This window comes from Acanthaster planci, linkage group LG12 (assembly GCF_054643075.1).
Source record: "Acanthaster planci isolate LZ-2023a linkage group LG12, COTS_SCS, whole genome shotgun sequence".
In the NCBI taxonomy this organism is placed as follows: Eukaryota; Metazoa; Echinodermata; class Asteroidea; order Valvatida; family Acanthasteridae; genus Acanthaster; species Acanthaster planci.
In genome coordinates, this window is record NC_141788.1 from 6,271,715 (window position 1) to 6,289,197 (window position 17,483).

The 17,483-nt window shown below is 40.7% G+C and overlaps 3 protein-coding genes and 1 long non-coding RNA gene across 6 annotated transcripts in view; 3 read left to right on the forward strand and 1 right to left on the reverse strand.

Moving 5' to 3' along the window:
• Positions 1–3,717, forward strand: part of LOC110977735 (prostaglandin E2 receptor EP2 subtype-like) — a 31,023-nt gene extending 27,306 nt beyond the window's left edge. For all 3 annotated transcript variants that reach the window (XM_087144204.1, XM_022232117.2, XM_022232118.2), the window contains 2 exons: positions 236–702; positions 1,043–3,717. In XM_087144204.1, the coding sequence (XP_087000330.1) occupies positions 236–702; positions 1,043–1,268 (693 nt within the window). In that variant the 3' untranslated portion in view covers positions 1,269–3,717. The remainder of the gene's footprint in view (positions 1–235; positions 703–1,042) is intronic.
• Positions 1–17,483, reverse strand: part of pif1 (PIF1 5'-to-3' DNA helicase) — a 72,336-nt gene that overhangs the window by 53,043 nt on the left and 1,810 nt on the right. The window lies entirely within an intron of this gene.
• LOC147797101 (uncharacterized) lies at positions 3,866–8,171 on the forward strand. Its single transcript, XM_087144203.1, has one exon. It carries the CDS (start codon positions 4,917–4,919, stop codon positions 6,987–6,989), a length of 2,073 nt encoding a protein of 690 aa, XP_087000329.1. The 5' UTR covers positions 3,866–4,916; the 3' UTR covers positions 6,990–8,171.
• LOC147797102 (uncharacterized) lies at positions 14,344–16,233 on the forward strand. Its single transcript, XR_015427363.1, has 2 exons — positions 14,344–15,474; positions 16,015–16,233. It is a non-coding gene; the product is annotated as an uncharacterized LOC147797102 (long non-coding RNA).

Genomic DNA, 17,483 nt, shown 5'->3' on the forward strand with positions numbered 1-17,483 from the left:
AAGTTCATGGGAAATAATTTGTGAAATTTTGATTGATCTGCATGTCATCGACGATGAAACTTTTTTTTAGTTAGTCACTGTTAAAACTTGTCGCGATGGACTTCCTGACTATGGACGCAAAGTGGAGGAGATAAAACGTTTTATTTGGTTTGGTTTTGATCTGTAGAATGTACCTTAGATGAAAGCAATGCAGTACATTTCAAACCCCCCAAAAAACTGTTTTCTTTTGTTTAAGTTGAGAATAATCTTGAACGTTTCCGGCTTTGACGAGGATCATTTCGCCACTTTTCGAGCTATGGGCTTTGCTGAATGCTTCCCTGCCAGTGCTCCATGGATTTACATGCTTCTACATCAGAGGCTTTGGCAACGATTTCTGCCATGCTGCTTCTCAAAACACCTGCCAAACACCAATTGTACTCACTACCAGTATCGTCATCAAGCCTTGGATCATAACCATATTGGCCCTATGGAAGCTGGCCACAATGCTTCTGACGACATGAGCGGCAGTGCAAACAACAATATGCAACCCAACAACGTGGAAGGAACTACTGGATATAAGCCAGTGGCTGAGGATGGATCGACAGTCGACATTCTGACCATTAGGAATGTGGCTCGAAAGAATCAACAGCAATCAAAAAAAGGACATGAGAAGAAATCACATTCATGCAAACCACTGACAGACTTTTCCCCATCTAACACAAGGTAAGTGTGATGTCCATTACGTTAAGTTTTCTTGCGGGTATTTGAATAGGTAGCCTGCTGTTTACAACTGCTTTCCAATCATTTCAAAAATCTGTGGTTATCCAAATTATTATTTCTGTTGAGTTAAGTACTGATTGAAATTTCCATCATTTTGGTCAAAGTGAACTTTTACATATTTAAATTGCTGCATTTACCGACCACGCTATACTGTATGTAGCATTCATGTTGAAAGCCAGAAATATCCACTGTATCCAAAGAGCGCATTGACTAAAACTCGTTATTTTTCGTTAGTTGGACTGTATAGTTATTTAGCTAATTGGGTTATTTCTTACTTTTGCAGGAGTAACAGTAAACTAGGTGTACCAAACCATCCACTCTCTGGTCACATGAAAGAAGACTTGACTGATAAACATAGGAACCATTATTGTTCAGATGGCAGCATAGCGCGGATCGAATACCACGCCCTCATGCGGATGATGGATGAAGATTCACATGAGAATGTGTCAAAAGACGAGCATGCAGAGCTTGCTAAGGCTTGTTCATTCAGTAAAGAATCCACGATCTGACTAGATTGGAATTAAAAGCTGAACACTTTTAAAAGGCTACAGTAATAGTTAGTGGAATTACAAATTATATTGCATATCGGAAGCGCTACATTTAAGCAGCAATGACTATGTGCTGTGTTGCCGAAACCGTCATTACCAACTTACCAAGGTTTGAAATGCGCAGCTGAAATGTACATTTGCAGCAAGATAAATGCTCATTTCAATTTTTTCCTGCTAATTTTTTTGCATTTATTTTCTGAGATCGTTTGCATCTCACTCTTGTAATAGTTCATGTAATTCCATGTGGATTGACAACCAATTCCAATGCTTCATAATAGAAAACTAATTCAACGGACGCTGATTAATGTGCATTAATTTGTAAATATTATAGTAAATCCGTACTGTATTCTAGTACATGCAATCTTTTTTTAAGTGTGGAGGTATGCTTGATAAGCACAATACAGTTTTCAGGTAATACTAATATCTTGATTGCTGACAACAATATAACATCGATGTCGGTGCCCATTTAAGAGCAACCGTTATTTAATTTAAAACAGAAAGTTGTCATCGTAAGAAAATATCACTGGTATGCTAGTTAGTGAGGGAATAGCCAAGAGTTTACGATTTTAACTACTGTTGGCAGATTTTCCCAAAAATTTACATTTTTGCCCTTAGTAGGAGGGGTTCAACTTAATTAGTTTCTGGTTGGATGCAAGTCCTGTGCTTTGCTTGTTTTTTTGTTTTGTTTTGTTGTTTTTTTTTGGGGGGGGGTGGCTAGTTTGATCAATATCTGTTCTGACGATGAAGGTTGTGCACTTACCCAGCGAAAGACTACACTGTGAAGCCCTTGGTAAAGTTTGTAGGTCATGGCTAAATTGAAGCCTTTGAACCTTTCTACAAACAGCTTCTTCGTATCTTTTGGAGTACCCTAAAATTTTGTAAATTTTACAAGGATACTTTACGGTCGATTTCGCTATAGCAGAACGGTTTTTGTACTTCAAACGCGAAAATGGAAACTGGGGGATTTTAGCCATGAACGCATTTATCACGTTTTGTGCAACTGCGCAAAAATATCCACTAGACTGCTGTTCGTGATAATTATGAAGACATCGTCAACAGAGTTGAAACTTGACGAATTTTTATGCTTAGCCAATACATGGCGCCCCCACTTTGTTTGAAACCGTGCAATGTAAGGAGTTGAACTTTTAGGACAGCATTTCTCTAACTGCAATGTACTACTAAAGTCATGTAGGTTCCAGACAATATTGACTGTTGCCAAATTAAATTGGACTTAACTGGCGTTATATTTAGAAGTGAAATTATATTTAATTTGGTTGTAGGCCTACGCTGCAAAACTATTCTCAACATACTTGACGAGGGGCTTCCTTACTATTTTGTAACTATTTTGTAGAATGAGATCTCTCGTTCTGGTGAAGGAGAACAACAAGTATAGGGGGGTTAGAAAGAAAGACGTTTGTGGGATTTGAGAACATCCTATGAAAGGGACTTGTATTAGTCTGTAGATTGTGGTCAGTGAGTCAGCATTATTAAGGTCCGTGAGTGACGTGTTTGCAGTGTGCTTCCTCCTTCGCTGGCCTGACTGCGAGTCGAAACTCACCTATCGTACAGAAAAAGCACACACCTACCTCGTTGAACAGCTCAAGTTTGAGACTTTTTTGCGGTTAAACCTAACATTTTTTCTTGTCCGAGGACAAATTTCCTTCACTCGCTAACTAAAACGTTTTATGCATTGTAGGTTTCCACACCTACCGTATGCGTATTTTGTATGACTTTTCTAATTTGTATTAAAGTTTACTTTTTTGCACAAATTAATACTGGTACCTGATCTCCGTGTAATACAAGAATATATTAAATACGGTTCTTTTTATTTTTGAATTTATTGACTGAAAGATGCGGGCATTGAAGTTTAATTCAACAATTATAATATCGTTTTAAGAATTATTGTTACTTTGTGCGAAATCATTGTCAAATGTCATATATTTGCCTTTTCATTTAAAGGTAATGGGAATTGTTGTTCTCAATGGTCGACCACACGTCGCGAAAATTACACCGATGAATGAATTTCTTGCCAATCGGCGGCATGTTCATCTCTGCAAAGAAAATGCCATCTTGTACGTTGCTAAGTGTAATGGTCATTGTGGTATATTTCCTTGCACATCATATAAACTTTGACATTTCCCCAATTTACACCGTTTCAAGTACTTTTTACACGTGGTCACTGGATAAAGTACGGGTTATTTGGAATCTACAATGTGTTTTAATATATGTCGAGTTAACTGATGGCAAGTTTAGCTGCTAGGTTGTTGGATCTTATAATTAGCTCTTAAATGAATTCTAAAAAGATAAAGATGTTTGCAGAATGTAACTATATATGTCACGTGTACAGAAATAACGTGATTTGGGAACTGGGTCTGCTGAAAATCGAGAATAAAAGTTCTCTGGAAAAGGATGCATCTTCGAGTTTGCATTACAATTTGCATTTCTTTGAAAGCAGAGAGGGTAAAAGAATTTCTACTACATAGTTTTCAACAGCAAGGACGGCCCACACTCCACATTCACACAAACAAAAATAAATCGGATGAGTACAATGCTGATCCCTTACAATGTCTATAGGCCTACCCAGATAAATTTTTTATGAAATCGACTGAAAGTAGCTCGTACAGTCTTTAGTGATTGGTAACGTACAATTATTTTCCTTTCACAAGTTTATGCAGCTGTGAACTATTTTTCGTTCTCCAAAGGATGTGGTGTCACTCCAGCGGTAATTAGTTTCCCACCTGCCTCAGTACCATCTCTAGTCAACATATAGCAGTGATATTCATTTTCACTAAAATCCCATATTTGGAATATGAGCGATGCCTTCATGTGTCCTGCTTACGGTCGTTTTCAACCTTGAGGTCGAATGCAAGGTCGCCCTTGCCATAGGCATTCGCATTTTAAAAGTCACTAAACTACGAATTTTTAGTCATGCAGCACTACGTAACATGACTTCGATTACATTGCTTATGCACGGCCCTGTGGTAATCCTGACTGCGCCGTAATCCGTTTACAAAAGAAAACCTTCTAGAAAGAGACAAGTCCACAAAAGCCAATCAATAAAGCAGAATAGCGGAAGTTTCACAAATGAAACTCGCTAATGACAATCGCAATGACGCTAGCACTGCTGACAATATTTACACGGAACTGTGGTTTTCATGGCTGTTACTTAGTTATGTAATTAACTAAGTGCCTTGTTCGTTGTTTAGAGACTGAGAAATTGAAAGGCGTATTTCGTCAACAGTCAAATCCGTGGAAATTGAAGCTTAAGTTACCGGTTGTTGAGATACGCCCTTCAGTGTTGTCGGCAAGACTAGTTAATACGTCCCGCCTCTCCTGACTATATGCATTGTTGACAGGGCCCCCTGGGTAGCTTCGTTCATATGCATTGTATGCACAAGCAAGGAGGTTTGTGTCAGCACACAGACTTCAGCGTCATCATCACCATCCCACTAGTGCCAGTTTGAGTTTCCACTTCATCGCCCATCAGTACACTGATCGGGAAGCCACTTATATAAAGAGTTATCGAACTAAAACAGTGTCCCTGGGAGTTTCTGCACGACCGTTGTCTTGTCTCGCTTTTAGTGTACAGCGGTTGATTTCAATTGCGCTATGGATCACAACCAGACCATACCCATGACAAGTGATGTTGCTACCACCAGGCTAGCAGGTGTTAAGGGAGTTGCTGCCACCGAGCTAGCAGGTGTTAACGGAGTGTGGAATCCATATTTCAAAAACAGTACCGTCAACAACAATAGATATCACGCCAAAGTAAAACTACCGTGTATTGGCATTGCAGACACCGTCATGGCATCGTCTTCACGAGCGCTACCCACCAAAGAGCAGTCTAGTCTCTCAGCCGTTGGATTAAGTCCCCGACCGGGTCGTAGACTTCGACTTTCAGTTGAGCATGTAGACAGGAGATGCAGGTCGGTAAGTCCTCACTCGCCCAGACACTCACGGCCGATCACAAAGAATGGCCAAGATGTAGCCGGTACTCGTATGCATGAACTTCCCTGCACGTCGCCCCCTCGAGACACTTTCAAGAAGCACCACCATTTCCTTCAAGATAGTAAACCCTCAGTAAACAAACCAAACTTAAGAGAGAAGTCGCCATCTCCAAGGCTACCGAGCAGCAATGTAATAAGTTCACCTGTACTCGCCACGAAGAATTTGTCACCTCGATTAGCAAAGAAGCATCAACTGGATAATCAAACATTTATGAGCCAATCTCAACTGTCAACAAACCCAAAGGATCATTCAGCAAGGCAGTGCCGAACTCCAACTTTAAGTAGAATAAAACAGTCATCATCAGCCGATTCAGAGGAGGGGAAAGATTCTCCCCGAGAGCCTAGTCCTCTACCACCCATCAATAGTGTCAACATCTCTGAAAGAGATGATGTCCACGGCTACACAAGGACTGAGGACGATGATTCAGACGGAAACGTGAATCATGTCGACGTAAACGAAAAGAAACAGTTGACTGTTGAGCCCTACATCTCGTCTGTGGCAAAGAAGCACCGTCCACGTTCCCGTTCACCTAGTCGTGTCGTTGTAAAAAGTAGGTCACTGGACTCAGAGCCTGACAGATGTTTTGTCATTATCCCAAATAAGAGAACCTTTGCCGAACAACCACAGCAGAAGCTCCGACAGACAACACCAAACTGGCTGCTGGAGGACCAACCGTCTTTGGGGATTGTAAACCAGACCTTTGCAGACGGTGATTACAGTGATGGTGGAGAGATCTTCAACATTTTTTCAGACCGTTTACCGGACCGTATTCCACTACCGCACACTTCTGCCATTTTTCAGCAGGCTCTTAATGACATGACAAACTCCCCTCCTCGTCCGCCCAGTCGTGATAGTGATCCTGGAGACCTTCATGTTCGTCGGTCCTCATTGGTAACAGGTTTCCTCGATCTAGCCACCTTGAGAGAGTCGGTTGAGTCAATGGCTAAGGCCAAAAGTGACAGTCAACTTGACATTATACCCCAAGTCCCTGAGGAAGACACCAATAAAGAGATGCAACTGAAAACGTCCACTTTGACAAAAATCTCCGACTGGGCTAAACGATCCCGGAAAATATCGGCACCTGCCACGTCGCTTAGTGTGGGCCAACGGCCCATCACGAGGAGCGTTTCCCCGAAGCGTCATACCGTATCTGAGGTCCAACCTCCTCGAATGGAATTTCTGGAACCGAGGAAAGACAAACCCAAAAGCACCAAAATTTCAGACTCAATGAGTGATTCTGCTCTCACCTCGCCCAGTCTACAAAAAAATGAGGCCTTGAACTGTAGCAAGAGTGAAGTCATTGAAATCTCTCGTCCATTGCTCAGTAAACGGGCGATGGGCTATGTTATGAGATTCATCGAATCAGCGGCATCTCTTGCCGTTGCCAACCAAGCCGCCGCTCAATCATCTCGACTCCTGTCCAGGGAGCGCACAGTTTTCCCCATGATGTCCAACAGTTCAGGATATCGGTCCCGGGACAGAAGAGACTCTTTACGAATGGTCCAGCAAGTGATTAATGAAGGAATTCGGTCCGGAGATACGACTGAAATCACCAGCTTCGATGACCTCAAGAACTGCCGTTACTTACGTACATGTAACTTCCACACGAGAGACGAAATGCAACAAAATGTAGGTACATGTACCATGAAAAAGACGCCATGCCATGAATGGTAATGGAACCTTCAGTGCATTTTTACAGTCTTTGCAAAACTATTGGTCGAATTTCTATTTAAAAATTATTCCATACATGTACGTTCTTCTTTTCCATATTGTGCCATTGAGAAACAGAAACGGATGCGGTTAGCTTATCACTGAATCTTAACCTTTGCATTATTCAACTTCAAAACTGAAAAGTTAATTTTAAATCAATTCAAATGGAGTATTGTAACTGGTAAAATCAGTGCATTATTACACATTATATAGTTCCCGATTTCATTTAAATTGAATGAAAAGAATATATGAAGAATGTCGGGAAAGGGGTTGGCATAAAGGTTTTGATAAATTTGCGAAGGAGGGGCCAGCCGAGTAGCTAAAGAAAGTGCCTAGGCCTATACATGTAAGTTTGATAAGGTATAATTGAAATATAATACAATGTCCAAGAAAGACAAGGGGTTATCGTTGTATTTAAAAATAATATGAAGAATGGGTCAATTGGCCAAAAACTTAAGATGAAACCTGAGGAAATAATGTTCACAAAGGGTTGGCATTAGTGTTTGATAAAAGTGTGTAAATAAACGACAAGGCGGTTGACTTCAGTTTTTGTAATATGAAAAATATCAGGAGAGTTTATGACACTCCGAAAGAACTTTTAAAAGGGAAAGGGTAAACCCTCGAATTTCCAACAGAATTATGGACAAACTCCGAGGTCGAATTAATGTTGTATTTTGTAAATTATTTGTATTCCAAAATCCTTCATGATGGTAACAGCTCTTCTTGTCCTGACAGCATTAGTCTCGTTTCTAGTTCATTACAAGATGAAGATTAAGAGCAGTTACAGGACATGAACATACAAGTTTTCAGCACTTCTTTTGGTCACCGCGACTCACTAAAAACGCTTCGAATAACTCTGTGGTACTTTAGTTTTGGCATCGATCGATTACGTAATCTGGTTTTTAGCTGTCTCGTGGGGGATATGTCATTGAAGGACCTAGATACGTATCAGTCTCAGACAATAAACAGTTCGCCTAACGTTTTAAATTATCAATGATTGAAAATGATACTTAAATATTTTAAAAACTATTTTATATGCTTATATGCTTGCAACAAGCATTTGCAGGCGGTATCCTTAAAGACTCCAATGACAAGCTTGCTGAGGAGTGAGAACATAATAAAGTTTAAATTGAGGGTGGAAAAATTTCCATTTCAAATCTGTTGAAGTGTTGACTAGCTTACATGTATAAGAATGAGAAGGTTTCGATTATAGTCTGAACAGAAATAATAACCTTGCTAAAATACTTCTAGTATTGGAAAGAAATTTCCGCCCGGCGGGTAGAGAAAGGGGATGTATATGCATTATGTAAATTGTTTTGTACACCTTTTCGCCAAGCCGTCTTGTGCAGAACATTTCCTGGCTACACGAATGTGTCAGATATAACATACAAAATATAACAATAGTGACTGCTCATCTTTAAACCAGGTAAGGAATGTTTGGTTCTACTTTTTACTAACAAGCCAAGAGGAATAGGAATGTGCACATGTAAACAATGTGTAATCACGTGATATCGTTAGCAGATAAGCCTTGAATCAGCCTACAAATGCCGAGGATCGATTCCATTTACGAAAATACCTAAACTCGGCCTAGACTACACCCTGGCACACAATGCTTCAAGTCACACTTAACTTTTTTACTATGACCATGTAGTTAGCTCCATGCTGTGACCGACAAATTTGGCAAATAAAATATTACGTCGCTAAGTTGCTTTGCCGTTTCCTTCTCGTTTTTAAAATTTCCCGGTAAAGCTTGTCACCTAAGAGAGGGTAGGGCATGACGTTGTGTGGAATTTGTAGGTTTGTCTGGTCCGAGTCAATGAACGTGAAAATGTATTATAGCGCCCCCTGTTAGGGTAGAGTGACGGGTAACCCAGAACAACTTAAAAACATACCAACTCAATAAGAATAGACCCGTTAAGACACGTGACATGGGAGAAATGCCCCTTTTTTATAGGTCACGTGACTTAGCTGGCGCAATCAGTCCACTAGATGAATTTAGGCCCCCCGAACATTTCCCTGCACAGTAAAGAAGTTGCATTGAAACGGATGATTTGTACTACTGCTAGACACTAGAAACTGAAAGCTGTATAGTAATGGTAATGATGCCTTCACCTATTTTCAAAATGTTTTGTTTACACGAGCAGAACGTTACCAGTGTTTAGTGTTCAGGATCACAAAGTGGCAAGTGTCCAAAACAGTCGCCACATATTCTTTCGTTCTCGCAATTGCGCTTTGATTCGTAGCTAAAACAAAATACCCTCCAAAACAATTAGCCAATAATTAATGCGCAAATTGTAAGTTTTGCTGAGGAAATTTTCATGAAATTAAATATAATCGCCATTTACGTTACTGTCACAGTTTTGGCGTGCCATTCACCGGAGTGTACATTACACCTGTCTACTGATTATTGATTTCAGGTTTTTCCATTAAAGCTGAAATGCAAATTTCTTAACTAAACGATTCATAGGCCTAAACATTTACCAAAAAATCTGTTGAGAATATGGAGCCACAACGTACCGGTAGGATGTTTGCTTTGCGCCTGGTGGCTTGTTTGCGCCTGTATGGAATTGTGTTCTCATTTACTAATCTTATTCAGTTGATTACTTCCAACTTAACATCGGCACTATGAAAACGTGATCCATTTGATTTTGAACTTGTTAATAAATTCATCTTGCGTTTTTACTCTGTTCTTTTCTTTCACTTAATTCATCAATGGTATAATGATAAACGTCTTATAAATTATGTATTTAACTCCTTTGAATTAAACATTTGGCAATGAAGCTGGATAACTGAGGTTTTAAAAGTGTTGCTGGGTGCTCTCAATTTTTGGCCTCAAACAGATTAGTTTGAATTTTTTCAGATGGTAAAGAACATTATGCGTCCTTTTTGTATTAAAAAACGTTTTGAAACTTCAAATGGAAGTGTATGTAAGCAGAAAACTGCCCAAGCACATTGAAACAGAAACTAACGAAGGAACTCTACAAAGTCTTCTGCAGAATATGCAAAGGCAGTATTTACAAGTAACTACCGACCGACTACTGATTTGGTTTTTCAAATGGCAAAATGCCAAAGTGGAACCTGCGATATTACGAGTCATTCATTCATTCAAGGGAAATGATCCAACAAATCTGTTTGGCAGTGGTTGCCATGACGCAAAGCTATTTACGCTTTATCCCTCAGGCCAATTCACTCGTCATAAGTAATGAGAAAGAAGAAATCTTTAGTTGAAAAAAACCCACGTTCATTGCCTTCTCTTCTAAATTTGGAGCATGCATACAAAAGAAGTCACAAAAATACAACAAAGAGCATTTGGAAACGACCTTGCGTTTACAAAACACAATTTCATAACCAAAGAGATAAAGAAAGTAACCCGCGTTCACTGCACTCTCACATCAACTTATGCGGAAAAATAAAATCACTATACAACAACAGATCGTTTGGAAATGACCTGTCGTTTTTACGATATTGCCATAACTCTTTCAGTTCTAAACGTGTGGGGCCCCGTAGGGTGCCAAAACCTTAAAACACGTTGGACATAATTGTTAGCCCTGAATTAAGGCAGACGTTTCGTTGAAATCGTTTGGTGAAAGTAACAGGTCCCAAGAGCTTCCGTGCAATCCAATAATTACTCTATATAACAAAGGGTTACATCAGACTGAAATGTAGGTGACCAGAAATGTGCCACCAGAACTGTGAGCGTGTTATGTTCTCTGAATTTTTTAAGCTCCACGTGTCAAGCTTCTGAACTTTTAGGCAAGGTGTGCATTGCATCATCGATCTCTGCCTTCTCGTCTATTCAGCTGCAGTAATCTACAATCCACCTGACGTTCAAGAACGCTCCTACTACGCGTGAACCCTGAAGTTCACTGCAAATCCTAATTACATGTACGTATAAAAGATGGAAGCAAACTCTGAACTTTTCAAATCAACAAGTCGTCAGCTGTCCCATCTTTCTCATCGTGACAAACCTCCTTTCTACCGATCGACCAGCAACCTGTCTCCCGTAGTAGAGGGCAATGAGACGGAAGGAGATGCTACAGGGACAAGTGGCAGATCAAAACCCTCCGAGTCTGTTCGTGTAATCGCCACTAGCGTGTCACCAAGCAAGACCTTCCAGATGCTTACACGAGGTGGGATTTTCGAGGACCTTGGAGATTTGTGGACAACCTCGGCTGGTGACGACGGTTGGGGCGGGTTCCAAGAGGGTGGGGAGATTTCAAATCTTATGCGTCATAGGACAGACAGATTTGCAGAAAACATCACAATGGATCGCAACGACGACATCTTGAATGCTATCCCCAAATCGCCACTCAGTTCAGAAATGACTTCCACTACTGTTCAAGGAGTCGGGAATAACAGAGTAGCAGGGGCGTCATCTTTATCACTGAGCAATACACGGGTGCCTCTTACCCGACCCAAGAAGCGTAACAATACCTTGGATCAAACCAAGCCTGTACTGGCAGGGGATAGTACCGATAAAAAGAAAGTACCTGAGCAGTCAGTCGAGCAGGATGTACACCGAGAACGCATTAATTCACTACTACGACCGTCACAAAATAAAACCGTACTTAGAAAAATAAGTCCCCCAAGCGTCCCAGCAAACAATGGACACGCTTCAAGAAAACTTTCTCCACCTGACGCAACTTCAAACGTACGGACTCAGTCCCACTTCCAATTCCCATTGACTGGGAAATCCCCCGCGCAAATCACTAACTCACAACCTAAGCTCTTCACCCCTCGGACTGTTCCTCCAGGAAGGAAACTCAACCCGTCTTCTGGATTACTCAGTGGAGCCTCTCGTAAGATTAGTCCACCTAGCTCCGCCTTGACTCATGACGACCCAAAATTATTCAGCCAACGTTATCGTAGGAAGAGTTTACCAGACATCCGTGTCGTTTCAACCATCGAAAGTTCGACGACTGGCTACAAAGTCCCCTCCAGAGATGGTCTCAATTCCTCGTCAAAGCAGACACCTTCGCCGAGACGGAAGATATCTGAGCCTTGCTTGTCGCCATCCTTCCTTCCAAATTCCACCAATTCATCCAGACAAGGATTCTCTGATCTACACTGAAACTCGTTTTGACTCATCATACAAAAACCAGGCTGAAGAATTTTCAGCTTTTATCTGGAAAATAATATTATTTTAAATAAATGAAGTGTAAATTCTGAACTTGCAGAAGCCCATAACAACCAACTCTTTCTGCAAACAAATTCTACTTTGGACCACTTTAAGAATGAAAATATACACTGGGTCAACCACCAAAATTACCTACTTCAACCCTTGTAAGAAACATGGCTCGCAAAATAGTGTTTTTTGTGAATGGACAGGATGGAGAGTGCAGAAGAGTGAATGTTAAAAATACCCGCAAAACTGGCGTATGTATTTCTGTTAGAGGATATGGGATTCAGATATTTGAATGTGTTCCAACAGATCAGACCAACATATTTGTGAAGTTCAAGTAAATTGTAATGTAACTTTTGTGTATCCAAGTTAGAAATGCTATAGGTGATCGCAAGTGTGGAAACGAATATTATATGAAGATTATTTTGTACATATTGATAAGGACTTGGCTAACTCTTCGTTAACGATTATTTGCGTTTATCATAACCTGTTCGAGGACATGTGATTAGAAAAGTCAAATTCCAGCGAAAACCGCCATAGGTTTCAGGTGTCCACGTTTTGTGACGTTACTCGCTTATGGATTCATCGTGACTTTCAATTTTGTAGGAATATTGCATTTAAAATGCCCCTACATATCTAAACAAAGTATCAAACTGTTTTTTACAAATATTATGTGCTTTGATTATCAGCATCTGGATAAAGGGACATATCGTTGTATATACAGATATAAAAAAATTAATTTTCTGATAAGTCAGGAGAGACAAAGGATTTGCACATATCTTTGTTTAAAAAAATTGCTGTCTCCTTGTTGAGAGAAAAAGAAAGAAAAGCCAAACAAAAACAAAGGAATGTGAATATCATCAGCAGTCTGGGAAAATTGTATTGAGAGACTTAAAGGAGACTTACCAACGAACACGACTGCGTCACGGGTTAATTCCTGCTTACATGTATAATTTAAAGATTTCAAATTCCATAGCCTCCTTCAGCCGTTCGTTCTTGATTTAAGCGGGCCTTTCAATAACTCTCATATCACCAACATACACCTATTTACCTTCGTGGCCACAGTTAAGACATCACCTATTATGGATTTAAAGTCGATCTACATAACTGCTTTACTGATCCAAAAATCTAAACCAGACACCGAATGAAAGCCGACGACCCGTCGCCCCTCCAGCTATACAGAGAAATTGTAAGTCTTGTCTTGAGACAGAAACACCCAACTCCAATAACCTCCAAAATGTTCATCGGTATCTTCTCAGCTTATTTGATCCTGACAATTAAATACAGAACTTCTTTTTAGGAAATTTTAGTGTGAATACTTCACTGTGCCGTTTTCACAATGTTGCTTGTATACGTACCCATTAATCTTTGGCCTGGTTTTGTACCAACCCAGAGTTATTGTTAGATCTGTAGGTTTCGGGTTTTGAATAAAACAGAGAACTAGTGTGTGAATTATGGATCATTAAGCGATTAATAACCGATAAGCAGGCTAAAGTACATTGCAAGTGTTTTGTTGAAGTCAGCGGAATATTGAAGAGCACGTACGACCATTGATAAAACGTGTTGCCCTAAAAAACAAAATTCCGATTCATAAACCGAGGAATTATGCGACAAAACTAACTTTAAAGTTACGCGTGGACAATATTGCATGTAAATGTCGACAATAGTCGTATTGACGTCATCCCAAGGAGGAACACAATTTCAACCCGGCTTCCCCTTATCTAAATTGCACCACTTTCACGCAGTCCTGAACTAAAAGCTCTGAATATTTTGTCATAATCATACTGGAAAAGTGCGACCTGCTTTTGTCCTTTTCCACGATAGCGCAAAATGATAAATGTCGGGCAAGATTAAGGTGTCCAAACACGTGGTGGGTTATTTCACTAAAGACGTTTTGAAAAAAGCTCATAGACCTCTCAGTGAAATAATGGCAATTCATCCTCCCTGCAGTATTGGAAATAGCCGTGCTTTCTGTGCTTTAAACATCAGATTCACAGTAAACTTTGAACTATACTTTACATTGGACTTTGTTGTAAAACCATTATGCATGCACGCACCAATCGTTAAAAAACTTTGCGTGATAATATTTCACCTTATCTGGCGACATTGTTCTTTTGATAAACACTTCAAAAGTCGTTAGAAAACGCCATAGTCTCTAATTTGAGTTCCCTCGCTCTCTCTGAAGCACCAAAGGGCACTGCTCTATAACTACACAGCAAGACCACAGAGGTAGGAGATTAACTCGTTAGCGTACCACAGCGTACACAAAGGGAGTGTCAGCTGTTCTAATCTGCGAAAACTAAGGGACAACCCAATCTGACGAGTAATTTTAAAGCTGCAATACATCAAGTCATTGAGAAATACATGTAAATCTGCGAATCCTTGAAGTCAAAATGGACAGGGGTTTGCTTCAAGCTGCACGAGCCGCTACAGCAGGGGATATAATGCCATTTGAACTCCCTGATATTTGGTTATCAGACTGTAGACTCGTTAAAAAAGTGGCATTCGCAGATGACAAGCAACGCGAACCTTTTCCATTACGGCAACAAAAATCAAGGTCATCATCTAGGTCTGAAACCAGGAAGATTACATTGGATCATGGACCGTTACTCACGCCTCACGAGACCTCAACAACACCTCCGAAATCCCTAGACATTGAAGTACCATCAACGCCTCATCTCAAGTCTCGCGGGGAAACCTCTGGTTCGTCTCTGAAGGATGAGTTAATGAGCCGTCGATACTCCAGCCCCAATCCTCTACCTTTGACAGACAACAAATTATCTTTGAAGAAATCTCTGTCGCTACCGCCATCACCTCTCATGACACGACGTAGAGGATATCGGGCTAATAGTGCGTCTAGAGACGTTCGAGCCGCGATGAGGCCGAATAGTGACACCACAAACTCCTTCAGTAAAAGCCGCTCTCAAGCAGACAACACAAGACTCTCCACATCTTACTCTAAACCATCAGTCGGACCCCAGTCGATCTTTAACGACCCCGAAATAAATCCTATCCTTATCTCACCAGAGCAAATTCCTATGACTCCGAGTAACATGCATATGCGACACACAGGATTCGAACTTCGACACCGTGTTATGCGAAGAGCCTTCCGGTTGAGTGACTTGTCCGGAAGTGGGTCTTCAGATGACCAGCACACCGTAGACGTTTCATCAACATCCGAAGGCGCCGGAATCAACAAGGATCAGCGCGAAGAAACAACGAGAGCCCTTCAAAATAGAGCGGAGACTGACGGGGGTCTTGAACAACAATTTAAAGTTCTTCAGCACTGTAGATACTTAAGATATCCAGTTGGTGATCTCCCATAAGGTAAAAGTCTGCCTTTGTGAATTGACAGTAATAACAAAAGACAAGATGCTGGACTTCAGTAAAATGTCCAATCACAATGCAAAAAGCAAAATTGAATTTTAGAACAATTCGAATATAACTAACACACATTGTACTTGACCCTCAACGTGTGTAGCAATTACAAAACAGGCTCTGTTATTTACATTATGTACTGCATTCACCATACTTTATCTTAGGGCCAAAGACAGATTCTCTTCATAGTACTCATGGCACATATTATGAACTAATAGTATTATCAACAACCTGCACTATATCAGGTGAATAGATTATCTCTTCAGTATGTTTGTAATACAAAGCACCTACATTGTTACAGCTCAACCTAATCCAGGTATCAAATCAGTCATTAACTTCTGAGGATGGAAATACTGCTAGAAATCAAGAACAGATTTAAATTAGGTTGTCGTTTTTCCTGTGGATGATAGTTGTGCTTCCAATTCTTGTAAGAGTGAGCAATAGCCAACATCCCGGTGAGATTTTGCTATATTGTTTTTGCAATTACAGAGGGCGCTCTAAATTCATAAAATACCGCCACACGTTACCCTACAGAAGTCGTCCATCCAGGCCAGCCAGTGACTCATCTATTTCACTTTGGGGTACAGTCCACTAATTCAAGCCCCATTGAAAACAATTCAAAATCAGCACTGATCAGGGCCCAATAACATGCACACCAACATCCCTCAGATATCTGAAACGAAAATTAAACTAATGTCTGGTCCCTAATCTTTCAATTTCCTTTCAATTTTTTTGTGGCTTAACAATTACATTTTTAATTATCCCCCCCCCCACAGTGATTTTTCCTGAAGACTGCTTGCAGCCATTTTTTAAGTGACAACTCTCAAATTTCTCTAAAACTAGTCTGCTTTCAGATGAAAGCCCAAAGACCCAGAGAGGTGATTCTAACAAAGATGTACACAATCTCACCATTCTTCATCTTTCAAAAGATACTGTGGGGACACTTTTAATACTAATGAGCTGGCCAGCAATTTTCACTGGAATTAGTAGACTGCATCCTTGGACTTCTCACCGAGGCCATCACAGCGCCCTCATGCTTTCTGGAAAAGGCACATCAAGATGCTGAGGGCGCCCTTTTGATCAGACGGTGGCTTTCATTGAGGTTAGGCTGAGTTCGGGCGTCTTATTCTCGTATGTTCACCAGCAACTCAATTTCAACGGTTGCTCGTGGGTCGGCCGCTCGAACGCCAGGAACAAACAACCGGTTATGCCTAGTAGTTAGTGGCAAGCAGCATGCAACACGGCCGTGTCCTTGTACGTTATTCGAGAGTTTATGTTTGGATGGGCTGAATTCTTTTCTATTTAACAGGAACGTTCATTTCTGTGTTATGGAAAATAATCAATATTAATTTTGCAAAACTTCCCATTATCTCTGGCTTTGGAAGCCATCTCTCTACTTTTTGCAGTTCAAAAATCAAACTCTCACGAGTTTTCCCGTGTGTTCCTCGTGCAACCTTGACAAGGAGGTGGTGTGTGATCCTGCTCCGAGAACAGTGTTCCGAGTCGTGCTCCCACCGCGAGAAAATGAAACCTGTGTCAAGAACAGGGCGCCCGAACTCAACCTCCAAGACCACGTTCAATGTGTAAAAGAAACGCCAGGTTTTGGTTGGTTTGACCCCGTTAAATAGAGGGTCCCTGGTTTGACCCCAAACGCAATACCTAAGTATTCTGTAAATTGCAAAAAAAGGTAGCTTGTAACCCAAAGTGTCCACGCACAGCAAATATCGTAGAAGGGTTAGGATTATATCTTTCCCCCACACTTTTTGGCAACAAGGACTCTTACAAAGAGCAAGAGAGAGAAAGAGAGACGGAACAAGAAAAAAATCGAAAGGGGGGACCGGAAGGCAATCTGTAGAAGTACAATCTTTGCAAATTTTCTGGTAGATTTGTTGGAGTAAAAGAGGGTTAAAAGGAGACTTTGTCCATATACAAGTTTTAAACCGATGGTTAAGGTAACC